The sequence below is a fragment of the Borostomias antarcticus genome (genome assembly GCF_949987555.1).
Source record: "Borostomias antarcticus genome assembly, chromosome: 17".
In the NCBI taxonomy this organism is placed as follows: Eukaryota; Metazoa; Chordata; class Actinopteri; order Stomiiformes; family Stomiidae; genus Borostomias; species Borostomias antarcticus.
Window position 1 is genome coordinate 491,029 of NC_140250.1, and position 12,500 is coordinate 503,528.

The window sequence follows — 12,500 nt, forward strand, 5'->3', positions numbered from 1 at the left end:
TCAGACATGAATATTTAACGTCACAATTGGTTTTCGTACAACTTCCACTGAATGAAGATTGATGAGTCTATTAGTGTCACTAATCAACTTTCATAAAGTGCTTCCCCCAAGGCATCCCTGCACAATTAACATACTTCCTATTTGTCCATATTAGCGTCACGTCGGCTCACAACACCCGCGCATTGACGGGGAGTGAGAGGAGGTAGTGGAGAGAAGCGCTCCCCATAGCGAGGCGAGGCAAGGCCAGGTTATTTGTAGCACATCTCAGCAACAAGGCAATTCAAAGTGCTTTACATGAGACATTAAAACATACATAAAAGGTCATAAAACAAAATGCAAAAAAAGGACATTTAAAACAAAATGCAGGACAAATAAAATACAGGAATAAAAGTTACAGTGCAGTGTATGAATGAATAACTATTTGATTTAATAAAAAGCAGCGGCAAAAAGTGTTCAGTCTTGATTTAAAAGAACTGAGAGTTGCAGCAGACCTGCAGTTTTCTGGAAGTTTGTTCAGATATGTGGAGCATAAAAACTGAACGCTGCTTCTAGTGAAGCGCTCGCCTGCGCCTGTGTGTGTGTGTGTGTGTGTGTGTTTATGTGTGTGTGTGTGTTTATGTGTGTGTGTGTGTGTGCGGGTGTGTAGGGGGGGGGGGGGGTCCAGAAGAGAGACCAGATTAAGACCCAGATGAAGACATTAGTCATTCCCAGCGCCGCAGGGAGGGATGGAGAGATAGAGACAGAGGAAGGGTGGAGGGATGGAGAGATAGAGATGAGATGGAGGAGGGGTGGAGGGATGGAGAGATGAGATGGAGGAGGGGTGGAGATATAGAGACAGAGGAGGGATGGAGAGATAGAGATGGAGGAGGGGTGGGGGATGGAGAGATAGAGATGGAGGAGGGGGTGAGGGATGGAGAGATGAGATGAGGAGGAGGGGTGGAGGGATGGAGAGATAGAGATGGAGGAGGGGTGGAGGGATCGAGAGATAGAGATGGAGGAGGGGTAGAGGGATGGAGAGATAGAGATGGAGGAGGGGTGGAGGGATGGAGAGATAGAGATGGAGGAGGGGTGGAGGGATGGAGAGATGAGATGGAGGAGGGGTGGAGATATAGAGACAGAGGAGGGATGGAGAGATAGAGATGGAGGAGGGGTGGAGGGATGGAGATGAGATGGAGGAGGGGTGGAGGGATGGAGAGATAGAGACAGAGGAGGGGTGGAGGGATGGAGAGATGAGATGAAGAGGAGGGGTGGAGGGATGGAGAGATAGAGATGGAGGAGGGGTGGAGGGATGGAGAGATAGAGATGGAGGAGGGGTGGAGGGATGGAGAGATAGAGATGGAGGAGGGGTGACGGGATGGAGAGATGAGATGGAGGAGGGGTGGAGGGATGGAGAGATGAGATGGAGGAGGGGTGGATGGATGGAGAGATGAGATGGAGGAGGGGTGGAGGGATAGAGAGATGAGATGAGGAGGAGGGGTGGAGGGATGGAGAGATAGAGATGGAGGAGGGGTGGAGGGATGGAGAGATGAGGAGGAGGGGTGGAGGGATGGAGAGATAGAGATGAGATGGAGGAGGGGTGGGGGGATGGAGAGATATAGATGAGATGAGGAGGAGGGGTGGAGGGATGGAGAGATAGAGATGAGATGGAGGAGGGGTGGGGGGATGGAGAGATAGAGATGAGATGGAGGAGGGGTGGGGGTATGGAGAGATAGAGATGAAGGAGGGGTGGAGGGATGGAGAGATGAGGAGGAGGGAGGGGATAGCTTGATAGGGGGTTGGGAGAGGTTGTGGAGGGATTTGCATGTGGAACGAAGGATTAGGGGAGGGAGGTGTTATTCAAATGAAACGGTTCCCTATAGCACTGGATTTGGGGGGTCTGAGAATGAGAGAGAGAGAGAGAGAGAGAGAGAGAGTGCTGTGCTCTCCTCTCTCTCCCTCCTCTCTCCTATGCGCTCCTTTTTCTATCATTCTTGATTTTCTCCTCTCTCTCTCTCTCTCTCCAGCCCTACATCCCAAAGAGGGGTTTGGTTATATAAGAGGGGGTTTTCTTATATAAGAGCAGAATCAGCTTCTGCTAAGCAGCTTTCTGTTGTCCTTGGACCAGGCTGGCCCTGGGCTGGTCAAGTGCAGGGGAGGCCTCTTTAATATATTTAACGGTAGAACCGTTACCCGTCAGGATCAGGTCCGGATCAGGTCCGGTCCGCCTGGGAACAACGGCCGTGAAGAGAAAAATAACAACCTTTCACAAAATCCCTTGAAGGCAAAATAGCAATACTTACCTACCTACCAACCTACAGTACCCACCTACCTACCTACATTACCTACCTACATACTTACTTACCTACCTACCTACCTACCTACCTACCTACCTACATTACCCACCTACCTACCTACATTACCCACCTACCTACCTACATTACCTACCTACATACTTACTTACCTACCCTGCCTGCCTGCCTGCCTACCTACACCTACCTACCCACCTACCTACATTACCTACCTACATACTTCATACTTACCTACCCTGCCTGCCTGCCTACCTAACCAGTGAACAATAGTGAGGTGTGTAATATAAATAAAAAATAAAGTAGTTTATTTGTCATTATGTACATGATCCACTTTCCATTTACATGCCACAACCCTGACAGTCTACTGCTCTACTGACTGGGTTTTTCCAAACATCAAAGTCATTATGAGAGCAGAATAACATGAAATAAATTACTCTTTTACTACGAAACGCGGCTAACACCCCCCCCCCCACACACACACACACACCCGAAGGGCAAGATGCAGCCCTCCGGAAAAATCCCGATTTACACTTCAAATATCTCTGCAGGCGCTACTGTCTGTCAGCAAAACACTGACACATAACTGCCAATTAGGGCTGGGAGTCTGACATTTGGGCTCAGCGGCAATGAGGCAAGCGGGGTCCTAATGAGGACGCGGCCTTGCTCTGTTTAATGAGGGGGGGGCTGCCTGCTCAAAAATGAGGAGAGAGCGGATTCTGAGCTGGCTCACACAGCGGCATGTAGTGACTGTAATTGAATGACAAGCCGAACCATTGCAGATTTCAAGGTAGTAGCCTAAATAAATGTATAGTGTATTGGTGTGGCCGTGTGTTGGGAGCCATTCCAGCTGTTGTCATCTCTGAGCTTGAGGTGGACCAAGACGGGGGGTCAACCGTCTGACCCCGGAAGTACTAACCGGAGACGAGGGCGGGGACTGGAGATGCTGGGCCCATGCCACGGAGCGAGGGATGAATGGATGGAGGGAGGAGGAGGGAAAGGAGAGGATCAAGGACTAACAATAACAGAAAAGATAAGAGAGACGGAGTGAGAGAAAGAGCGAAAGAATGGAGAATAGAGAACACGGGGGAACTTATTTCACATCAATTGCTTCTCTTTTGTCGGAAGCAGAAGTTCAATGCCTTATATACAAAGCCTTTAACGGGCGAGGACTAAGCTATGTTGTTAACTGCCTTGTCAACTACCGTGTGAGCCTTCAAAAACACTGGGATCATCCACTGCTGGTTTACTAGAAGTTCCCAGCAACAGTCAGAAGAAGATCAGAAGTGCAGCCTCTCTCAATTATGGCCCAAAGCTGTGGAACACAATACCTATAGATATCAGGGAAGCCAGCTCGCTGAATAATTTAAAAAGAAAGCTAAAAAGTATTTATTTTATTATTTTATTTGATCAAAGGACGTCACGTAGGCGCTCGGCTCGAGGCCTCACAAGTCTCCTACCTTGATTACTCTGTGATCTCGCACTGCCGTATCGAATGACAGACGGGGGTTAAAGCCAACAGATGCAGTCTGAGGTACGTCGGCGGTCCAGGGGCTCAGCGTGAGGTCACAGGGGCGAGGTCACCCACTTTGATCACACCCTGTGACCGTAGGTCTGCATCTTCCTCAGATACTCAACTATCAGGGCAGGCGTGTCATTTTTACACTGTATTTAACTTGATTTATTATCTTCAACTTGTGGTTTTGATACCTCCAAATGTTGCTGAGACACGAAAACACTTCCTGTTTGGCAGCTTCGCCGCCGATTTTGATTGGCTGTAACGGGTGAACTCTAATTGTTCTAGTTGCCTAGTTGCCTACCGAGTTTTGTGCAGATTGGTGACAAGTCCTAGGAGGAGACACATTGGAGACACCAGCTGTGACACATTGGTGGCACTGGAGTGTTTGAGATGCTGACTTGATGACAAGAGTCATGGCGCTGTCATGACTGAGTCTGCCACAATGCACAACTCATTAGCATATGCTTCTATGGGCTGCCATAGACTCCCATGGCAGAAGAAGAAGAAGAAGAAGAAGAAGAAGAATTGGTTGCCTCGCAGCTTTGAAAAGTGGTTTCTAAACTAGGCCACGATAATGAGATAAGCCAAAACTTTCCGTCGAAACAGTTTGATCCCAGTGTGTTTACCAATTCTAAGAACCTCCTAGAACTTGGGAGAACAAACAAAATAACATATTCATCAACCCTAAACCCTTGACAGTCCTGAGGTAAAATATGCATCATTGACATGTTGTTTTCATCCAAAGCGCTGAGAGACTGTTGTGTTGTTGTGGCGCGCATCCTCGTGGGGGTTAATATTCTGAATCGCAGAGTTTCTAACGGTGCTAAAGTGACAGGCGCATTTTTTCCACTTCAAAAATGCAGGAATAATAAAAGGCAGAAATTATGTTTTGTGATTTATAAAAAATCCCCCCCCCGCGCTATTGTCACGGCGATGGCATCCTGAGATGCGGAGGAGACGTTTTGAGAGCCGAGCGGAAAACGCAGTCAAGCAGCGATGACAGGGGAACAGCCTTTAATTCAACATTAGTGACAGGATGTGTGTGTGTGTGTGTGTGTGTGCATGTGTGTGTGTGTGTGGGGGGGGGTTCTAATATGATCTTGTTGTGGCAGCCATAACTAAGCAGCCGTTCCCATCATCTAAACAAATGTCTACAGTGGAATCACCTGACATAAACATTTTCGCAAAGTTATTTTTGCATGATTTATGGAAGCTATTTAGTATTAGAAAGAGACAAACAATAACATTGAAATAGCAAAGGGCTGAGTGTAAAAGCCTTTCAGATGGCATTTCAACGTGACATTCTAGCGCTGTGTCTCTGCTGAAGAACACTGAACCAGTCCCTCTATATGATGGGGTGAGCAATGAGCTGCACTTTCCTCTAATCAATATGCAATCAATAGATTCAAATGGTGCGTGACACACTCTCTGCCTGTGCTGCCACTCATTTGTGTCCCCTCTCTATCTCACACACACACACGCACACACACACACACACACACACACACACACACACACACACACACACACACACACACACACACACGCAGGTCTGATCTTGTGAAACCCATCCACAGAGCTTACCTGTCCTCCACCCTCTCCTAGTACACCCACTGCTGAAGGTGTGTATTTCTTTGTGAGTGTACAGTACTACAGGCCTGTGTGTGTGTGTGTGTGTGTGTGCGTGCGTGTGTACAATATGTGTGCGTGCGTGTGTGCGTGCATGTGTGTGCGCATGTGTGTGCGTGTGTGTACGTGTGTGCGTGTGCATGCATGCATGCGTGTGTGTGTTCTTGTATGCCCTCCCATGCTGATCCCCTCTCTGCCGTGTGTGTGTGTGTGTGTGTGTGTGTGTGTGTGTGTGTGTGTGACTGAATGAGGCTACGGCCCCCGGCTCATCCTCCATCCTGTTAGCGGGAGAGCGTTCCGGATGGAAACACAAGTCGACGGACGACGGGCTGAAGCGAATCGCCATTTGCTACGTCAAATCAACTACTAAGCTGTGTGTGTGTGTGTGTGTCTGTGTGTGTGTGTGTGTGTGTGTGTTCATACCCAACGTGCATGTGTTCACGTATGTGCGTATCCGAGCTTCCGCGTGCGGCTGATCACTTGTTGACAGTTGTTAGCGTCACCCAGATCTCCCAGAAGCCTTTGCATGACCTGGCACGACACACACCGAGCGGTTTCTACGGTACATCGCCTAGCGTCCCTCTACACAGTCCCAGCACGCCGTGCGCTGGCTCCGATTGGCCCGTTTCGGGTGAGGGGCGGAGGAAGAGGGGGGGTGAGTCATCCCACTCCCACAGGGGTCGACTCTGGCGGCAGAAACCACGGCGACGGCACGACTCACTAGCCAGGCACGCGGGCCGTCGGTGATCGGGTTTACTGTGTTTTACTGCCGGTCGCTGATGGGAGACTGGCTAGCGCCACCTCTGGTGTGGAGGGGAAGTGCAGGACATTATGCTACTGCTCTGAATGTGTTTGTGCATGCATGCGTGTTCAAGATCAGAGCAGCTTAGCCACGAAGCAAACCAGACCTCTACAGAGCGATGGTGTAGGGGGAGGTGTTGCTTATTAGGGCTGGGGATTGGCAAGGACCTCACAATACCATACGTATCCTGATTCCCAGGACCAGGTGGCGGGACTACATCTCCGCACTGGCCTGTGAGCGGCTAGAGATCCCCCAGGCAGAGCTGGTTGATGCTGCCAGGGAAAGGGATGTCTGGGGCCCCCTGCTGAGCTGCTGCCTCCGCGACCCCACCCCGGATAAGCGGATGAAGATGGATGGATGGATGATGAATCATTGTGATACGATACCTATTGTGATTCATTGCAATACTCTAGATAAGTTACTGAAAACGTAAAAAAACAAATCTGAAAATACTAAACTCCATCCCCCGTTCCCTGGAGATGATACTGAGGGAGCAGGAAATACGAGGACATTTTAAATCCATTTAAGGCATGAATAATGTATCGGTGATTGAATTCTATCCTTCATTTTGTATATTTATATCTATTCCCTGTTGTGTTCTGAATATTTTCCTTGTGCTTACTAAAAAAAGGAAGAAAATAAAAAAAAATATATTGTTTTTTTTTGCACAGCCGAGCTCGATTGCTTATTCATGACGAAGTGCCGTCACTAAGAGCTGCTCAGGTATTGAGTACACTCATGGTAAGAGCTGTTTATCACTGAGCCCTTATAATGCCAGCAGGTAATTAGCATGAAACCACCCATTTCCTCCTTCCCTGCTGTTTAAAAGGGCTCAGGGAACAATCCGGAAGCGCTACACGCCTGATATCAAACGCTCTCCCGCTCCTTCCACGGACAGGATCTCCAGGAAGACCTCCCAGAGGACTCGGGGGGGGAGGGGGGCGTCCAGGATGTGTTTGAACAGCAAATTGCTGATAATCATCCGTCTTCACGGCATCGCTGGTCTCATTTCAATGTAAATGATGCGAGGATCAAACCACTAACGCGTTCACGGGGGAGCCCACCAGAGAGAGAGAGAGGATCAAACCACTAACGCGTTCACGGGGGAGCCCACCAGAGAGAGAGAGAGGATCAAACCACTAACGCGTTCACGGGGGAGCCCACCAGAGAGAGAGAGAGGATCAAACCACTAACGCGTTCACGGGGGAGCCCACCAGAGAGAGAGAGGGGATCAAACCACTAACGCGTTCACGGGGGAGCCCACCAGAGAGAGAGAGGGGATCAAACCACTAACGCGTTCATGGGGGAGCCCACCAGAGAGAGAGAGGGGATCAAACCACTAACGCGTTCACGGGGGAGCCCACCGGAGAGAGAGAGAGGGGGAGACGAGGATCAAACCACTAACGCGTTCACGGGGGAGCCCACCGGAGAGAGAGAGAGGGGGAGACGAGGATCAAACCACTAACGCGTTCACGGGGGAGCCCACCGGAGAGAGAGAGAGGGGGAGACGAGGATCAAACCACTAACGCGTTCACGGGGGAGCCCACCAGAGAGAGAGAGAGGGGATCAAACCACTAACGCGTTCACGGGGGAGCCCACCGGAGAGAGAGAGGGGATCAAACCACTAACGCGTTCACGGGGGAGCCCACCGGAGAGAGAGAGGGGATCAAACCACTAACGCGTTCACGGGGGAGCCCACCGGAGAGAGAGAGGGAGAGACGCGGGGGCGTAGCATCTTATCAGAGGGATGTGTTCTCCAGCCTCTCCTGAGCCGTCTTATCTGCTCTGGCCTTCTGTCCACTTAAAGGGACGGGCCTCCGCTTAAAGGGACGGGCCTCCGCTTAAAGGGACGGGCCTCCGCTTAAAGGGACGGGCCTCCGCTTAAAGGGACGGGCCTCCACTTAAAGGGACGGGCCTCCGCTTAAAGGGACGGGCCTCCGCTTAAAACAAGGTGCCTCAGCTCGCATCTCGCTCCTGAGGCCGAATTTTGCTTCTTTTTTTTTTCCTTTCTAGCTCAGAGATCAAGGCAGAGATATGAGATCCATTGGAGGAGCTGAGGTCGATGTAGCTATGCATCAAAACAAACTTTTATAACGCCGCAGAAAATGTCTACGAGGGAATAAAAGGCTCAAGCAGATGGACTAGTCCGTCTTGGGGAGCGCCTTCCTGCTTCCTCCGCATCGATCGATCCACACGATGGGAAACAAAGACAGAGGAGCAGGAGCGGACGTTTGGGGTTACCTGGAACAGGAGCGGACGTTTGGGGTTACCTGGAACTCAATCCCATAGTTCTCTCTGCAGAAGTCCCTGAGCTTGGGGTAGACATGCTCCTTCAGGGCGTTCCTCTCTGCTTCCGTGTCTGAGAACGAGAGAGGAGAGGAGAGGAGAGGAGAGGAGAGGAGAGGAGGAGGGGAGAGGAGAGGAGAGGAGAGGAGAGGAGAGGAGAGGAGAGGAGAGGAGAGGAGAGGAGAGGAGAGGAGAGGAGAGGAGAGGAGAGGAGAGGAGAGGAGGAGGGGAGAGGAGAGGAGAGGAGGAGGGGAGAGGAGAGGAGAGGAGAGGGGAGGAGGAGAGGAGAGGAGAGGAGAGGAGAGGAGAGGAGAGGAGAGGAGAGGAGAGGAGAGGAGAGGAGAGGAGAGGAGAGGAGAGGAGAGGAGAGGAGAGGAGAGGAGAGGAGAGGGTGGTTAGTGGGGGAACGCACAGTAAAGAGACACATCTGTTTTCACATGTAAAGCTGATATTATTAGTATTATCATACTGGCGTATTTAATAACACAGTCACTGTGTACGCTACGGCAGCTGCTGTGTTTGATCCATATTTGTATGTAAACAGGACTGTGAACATGATGTTCTCCGGCTTGGAGGTGGCAATACTGGACTGTCACCAGGGTGTCAGACCGAGGGCTTCTGGGTAATCGCTCTGTCTCACTTCAGTCCCTCCCTCCTTCTTTCTCTGTCTTTCCCTGCCCCCCCCCCCCCCCCCCCTCCCCCAGGGTTACAATGATCTGATAGGACAAGACACATCCCTCTCTCTCTCTTCCTCTCTCTCTCTCTCTCTCTCTCTCTCTCTCTCTCTCTCTCTCTCTCTCTCTCTCTCTCTCTCTCTCCCCCTGGATGAGAGATAGTGGATCGGCTAAAAACAGATCATGCCCAACAGAACAGACCATCTGACGATGTGCACATCTCTTGCCCTCACACACATATAAATATGCCCCCCCTCCCCCCTCCCCTTTCTGCAGACAGGGAACAAAAAAGTAAAAAAAAAATCACATTTCTAATCAGGCCGTAGAAGTCTCTCGACCTCAGAGCAGCATGGAGCCCATGTGAGCAGCCCCCGGGCACGCTGTGTTTTTCTCTCAACACATTTAAAACCACCTATCCCTTTAACACATTAAAAACACCTATCCCTTTCGTCATTCAATGGAAATAGGAACCGTCTGTCCCTCGTGCTTCGCAAGTCACACCGATGAAAATATGCTTCGCAAGTCACACCGATGAAAATATCAAAACTATACTTGACATGACATAGGTGTCTTTTTTTCCCCCCTAAAACCGAAAGCCCTTTCTCAGCACCCTTCTCTCTCTGTCTCTCTCTGCTCTGGGGCGAGCGAGTCGGTACCGGGCGTACTCTGAGTCTGTACCGGGAGTACTCTGAGTCTGTACCGGGAGTACTCTGAGTCGGTACCGGGAGTGCTCTGAGTCTGTACCAGGAGTACTCTGAGTCTGTACCAGGCTACTCTGAGTCTGTACCGGGAGTACTCTGAGTCTGTACCGGAGTACTCTGAGTCGGTACCGGGAGTACTCTGAGTCTGTACCAGAGTACTCTGAGTCTGTACCAGGCGTACTCTGAGTCTGTACCGGGAGTACTCTGAGTCTGTACCAGGAGTACTCTGAGTCTGTACCGGGCTACTCTGAGTCTGTACCAGGAGTACTCTGAGTCTGTACCGGGGGTACTCTGAGTCTGTACCAGGAGTACTCTGAGTCTGTACCAGGCTACTCTGAGTCTGTACCAGGAGTACTCTGAGTCGGTACCGGGAGTACTCTGAGTCGGTACCGGGAGTACTCTGAGTCTGTACCAGAGTACTCTGAGTCTGTACCAGGCGTACTCTGAGTCTGTACCGGGAGTACTCTGAGTCTGTACCAGGAGTACTCTGAGTCTGTACCGGGCTACTCTGAGTCTGTACCAGGAGTACTCTGAGTCTGTACCGGGGGTACTCTGAGTCTGTACCAGGAGTACTCTGAGTCTGTACCAGGCTACTCTGAGTCTGTACCAGGAGTACTCTGAGTCGGTACCGGGAGTACTCTGAGTCGGTACCGGGAGTACTCTGAGTCTGTACCGGGAGTACTCTGAGTCTGTACCGGGAGTACTCTGAGTCTGTACCGGGAGTACTCTGAGTCGGTACCGGGAGTACTCTGAGTCTGTACCGGGAGTACTCTGAGTCTGTACCAGGAGTACTCTGAGTCTGTACCGGGAGTACTCTGAGTCTGTACCAGGCGTACTCTGAGTCTGTACCGGGGGTACTCTGAGTCTGTACCAGGAGTACTCTGAGTCTGTACCGGGAGTACTCTGAGTCTGTACCGGGAGTACTCTGAGTCTGTACCAGGAGTACTCTGAGTCTGTACCGGGAGTACTCTGCGTCTGTACCGGGAGTACTCTGAGTCTGTACCGGGAGTACTCTGAGTCTGTACCGGGAGTACTCTGAGTCTGTACCAGGCGTACTCTGAGTCTGTACCGGGGGTACTCTGAGTCTGTACCAGGAGTACTCTGAGTCTGTACCGGGAGTACTCTGAGTCTGTACCGGGAGTACTCTGAGTCTGTACCAGGAGTACTCTGAGTCTGTACCGGGAGTACTCTGCGTTGGGCTGATAGCAGAACAGAACGTCCACTGCTCCGTTCCTGGGACTATGATGAGCCGTGGCATGTTGACGTCTCGCGGGGCCCAGAGACGAGGGCGCCTGAACGCGTGTGACAGACGGGCCAGCGCGAGAAGACGAGGGCGCCTGAACGCGTGTGACAGACGGGCCAGAGCGAGGAGACGAGGGCGCCTGAACGCGTGTGACAGACGGGCCAGAGCGAGGGGACGCATGTCCTCTCTCTCTCTCTCCCTGCTTCCCTCCATCCATCTCTCCCTCCTCACTTCCTTCCATCCATCTCTCCCTCTCTCTCGCCTTGCTCCCTCTGTCTCCTAATCCCCTCCCCTCCCTCCTGTCCTCTCTCAGCCCCTCTCAAACATATGGAGGGATTCAACACCAAAAGCCAGGGGAACACGCCAGCGGCAGCGAGCAGCTGAAGGAGTCAGCAGACCTCATACACCGCAGATGTCCCCTTAGTCCCCAAGAGCAATGAAACATACAGCTCTATCAACTCTGGATGAGGACATTCTGAGATGGAACCAGAGACCAATGCAGAGGAAGTAGTCCATGACCTCTGATACGGGGGCTGAAGGGTCGCCTCGTCGGTACAGAACCTTAAAGTGAGGAAGGCGCTCACATGGAACTCCGACCTCCCCTGACAAATCGAGCTCAGCTTCTTTTCGTTTCTGCGACGGTGGGGTCCGTTCTCCTACACGGCTGTGAGAGCCGGACCCGGAAGTAGGGCTGGGTATCGAGTTGAATTTCAAGAATCGATTCGATTCCGATTCACAAGGTTCAGAATCGATTAACACGATTCAATTTGATTCCATTCAATATCGATTCGGTTAGTGTTACTAAAACCTGTTTTTTTAGCTGTAACCTTAATTACATGACTGCCAAGTTATGCAACACATCAATACTAGGGCTGGGTATCGATACTGATTTCCAAAAATGAATGAATCAATCAATCATTGAATGAATGAATGAATGAATGAACTATTCATTCCTTAATTTATTCATTCATTAATTAAATAAAAGATCGATTTTGGGATTCATGAATTCAAGAATCGATGAATCGATTTTTAAAACCCAGCCCTACCCTGAAGCCCACCCTGCAGACATCCCTGGATGGGTGCTACACCAGGATGCTGTGTTCAGTACTTAACATCGACAAGAGCGAGCGTGTTACCCACAAGCGTCTGTCTGTGGGGTGACCCAGGCTGAGGATGAGGCTGTCTGGTCACTGGCCAGAGACACCAGGAGCCCTCAGGCAGCAGACTGGTGCTGTGGGAGCCGCCACACGGGCAGGGATCACGAGGGTGTTCCACGCTAACGTACGGGGACGTACTCAAGAAAGACGCAGGGGCGGAAAGTACCGGCGAGCTGGCATCCAGATACATGGAGGATCAGGAGG

At 51.0% G+C, this 12,500-nt stretch overlaps 1 protein-coding gene across 1 annotated transcript in view; it reads right to left on the bottom strand.

Annotated features, from left to right (window-relative positions):
* The window catches only part of nwd2 (NACHT and WD repeat domain containing 2), a gene marked incomplete at both ends in the record, with an annotated part of 65,342 nt that overhangs the window by 44,745 nt on the left and 8,097 nt on the right, over positions 1-12,500 (bottom strand). The window contains one exon of the mRNA XM_084451915.1: positions 8,506-8,594. Within this exon, the coding sequence (XP_084308041.1) occupies positions 8,506-8,594 (89 nt within the window). The remainder of the gene's footprint in view (positions 1-8,505; positions 8,595-12,500) is intronic.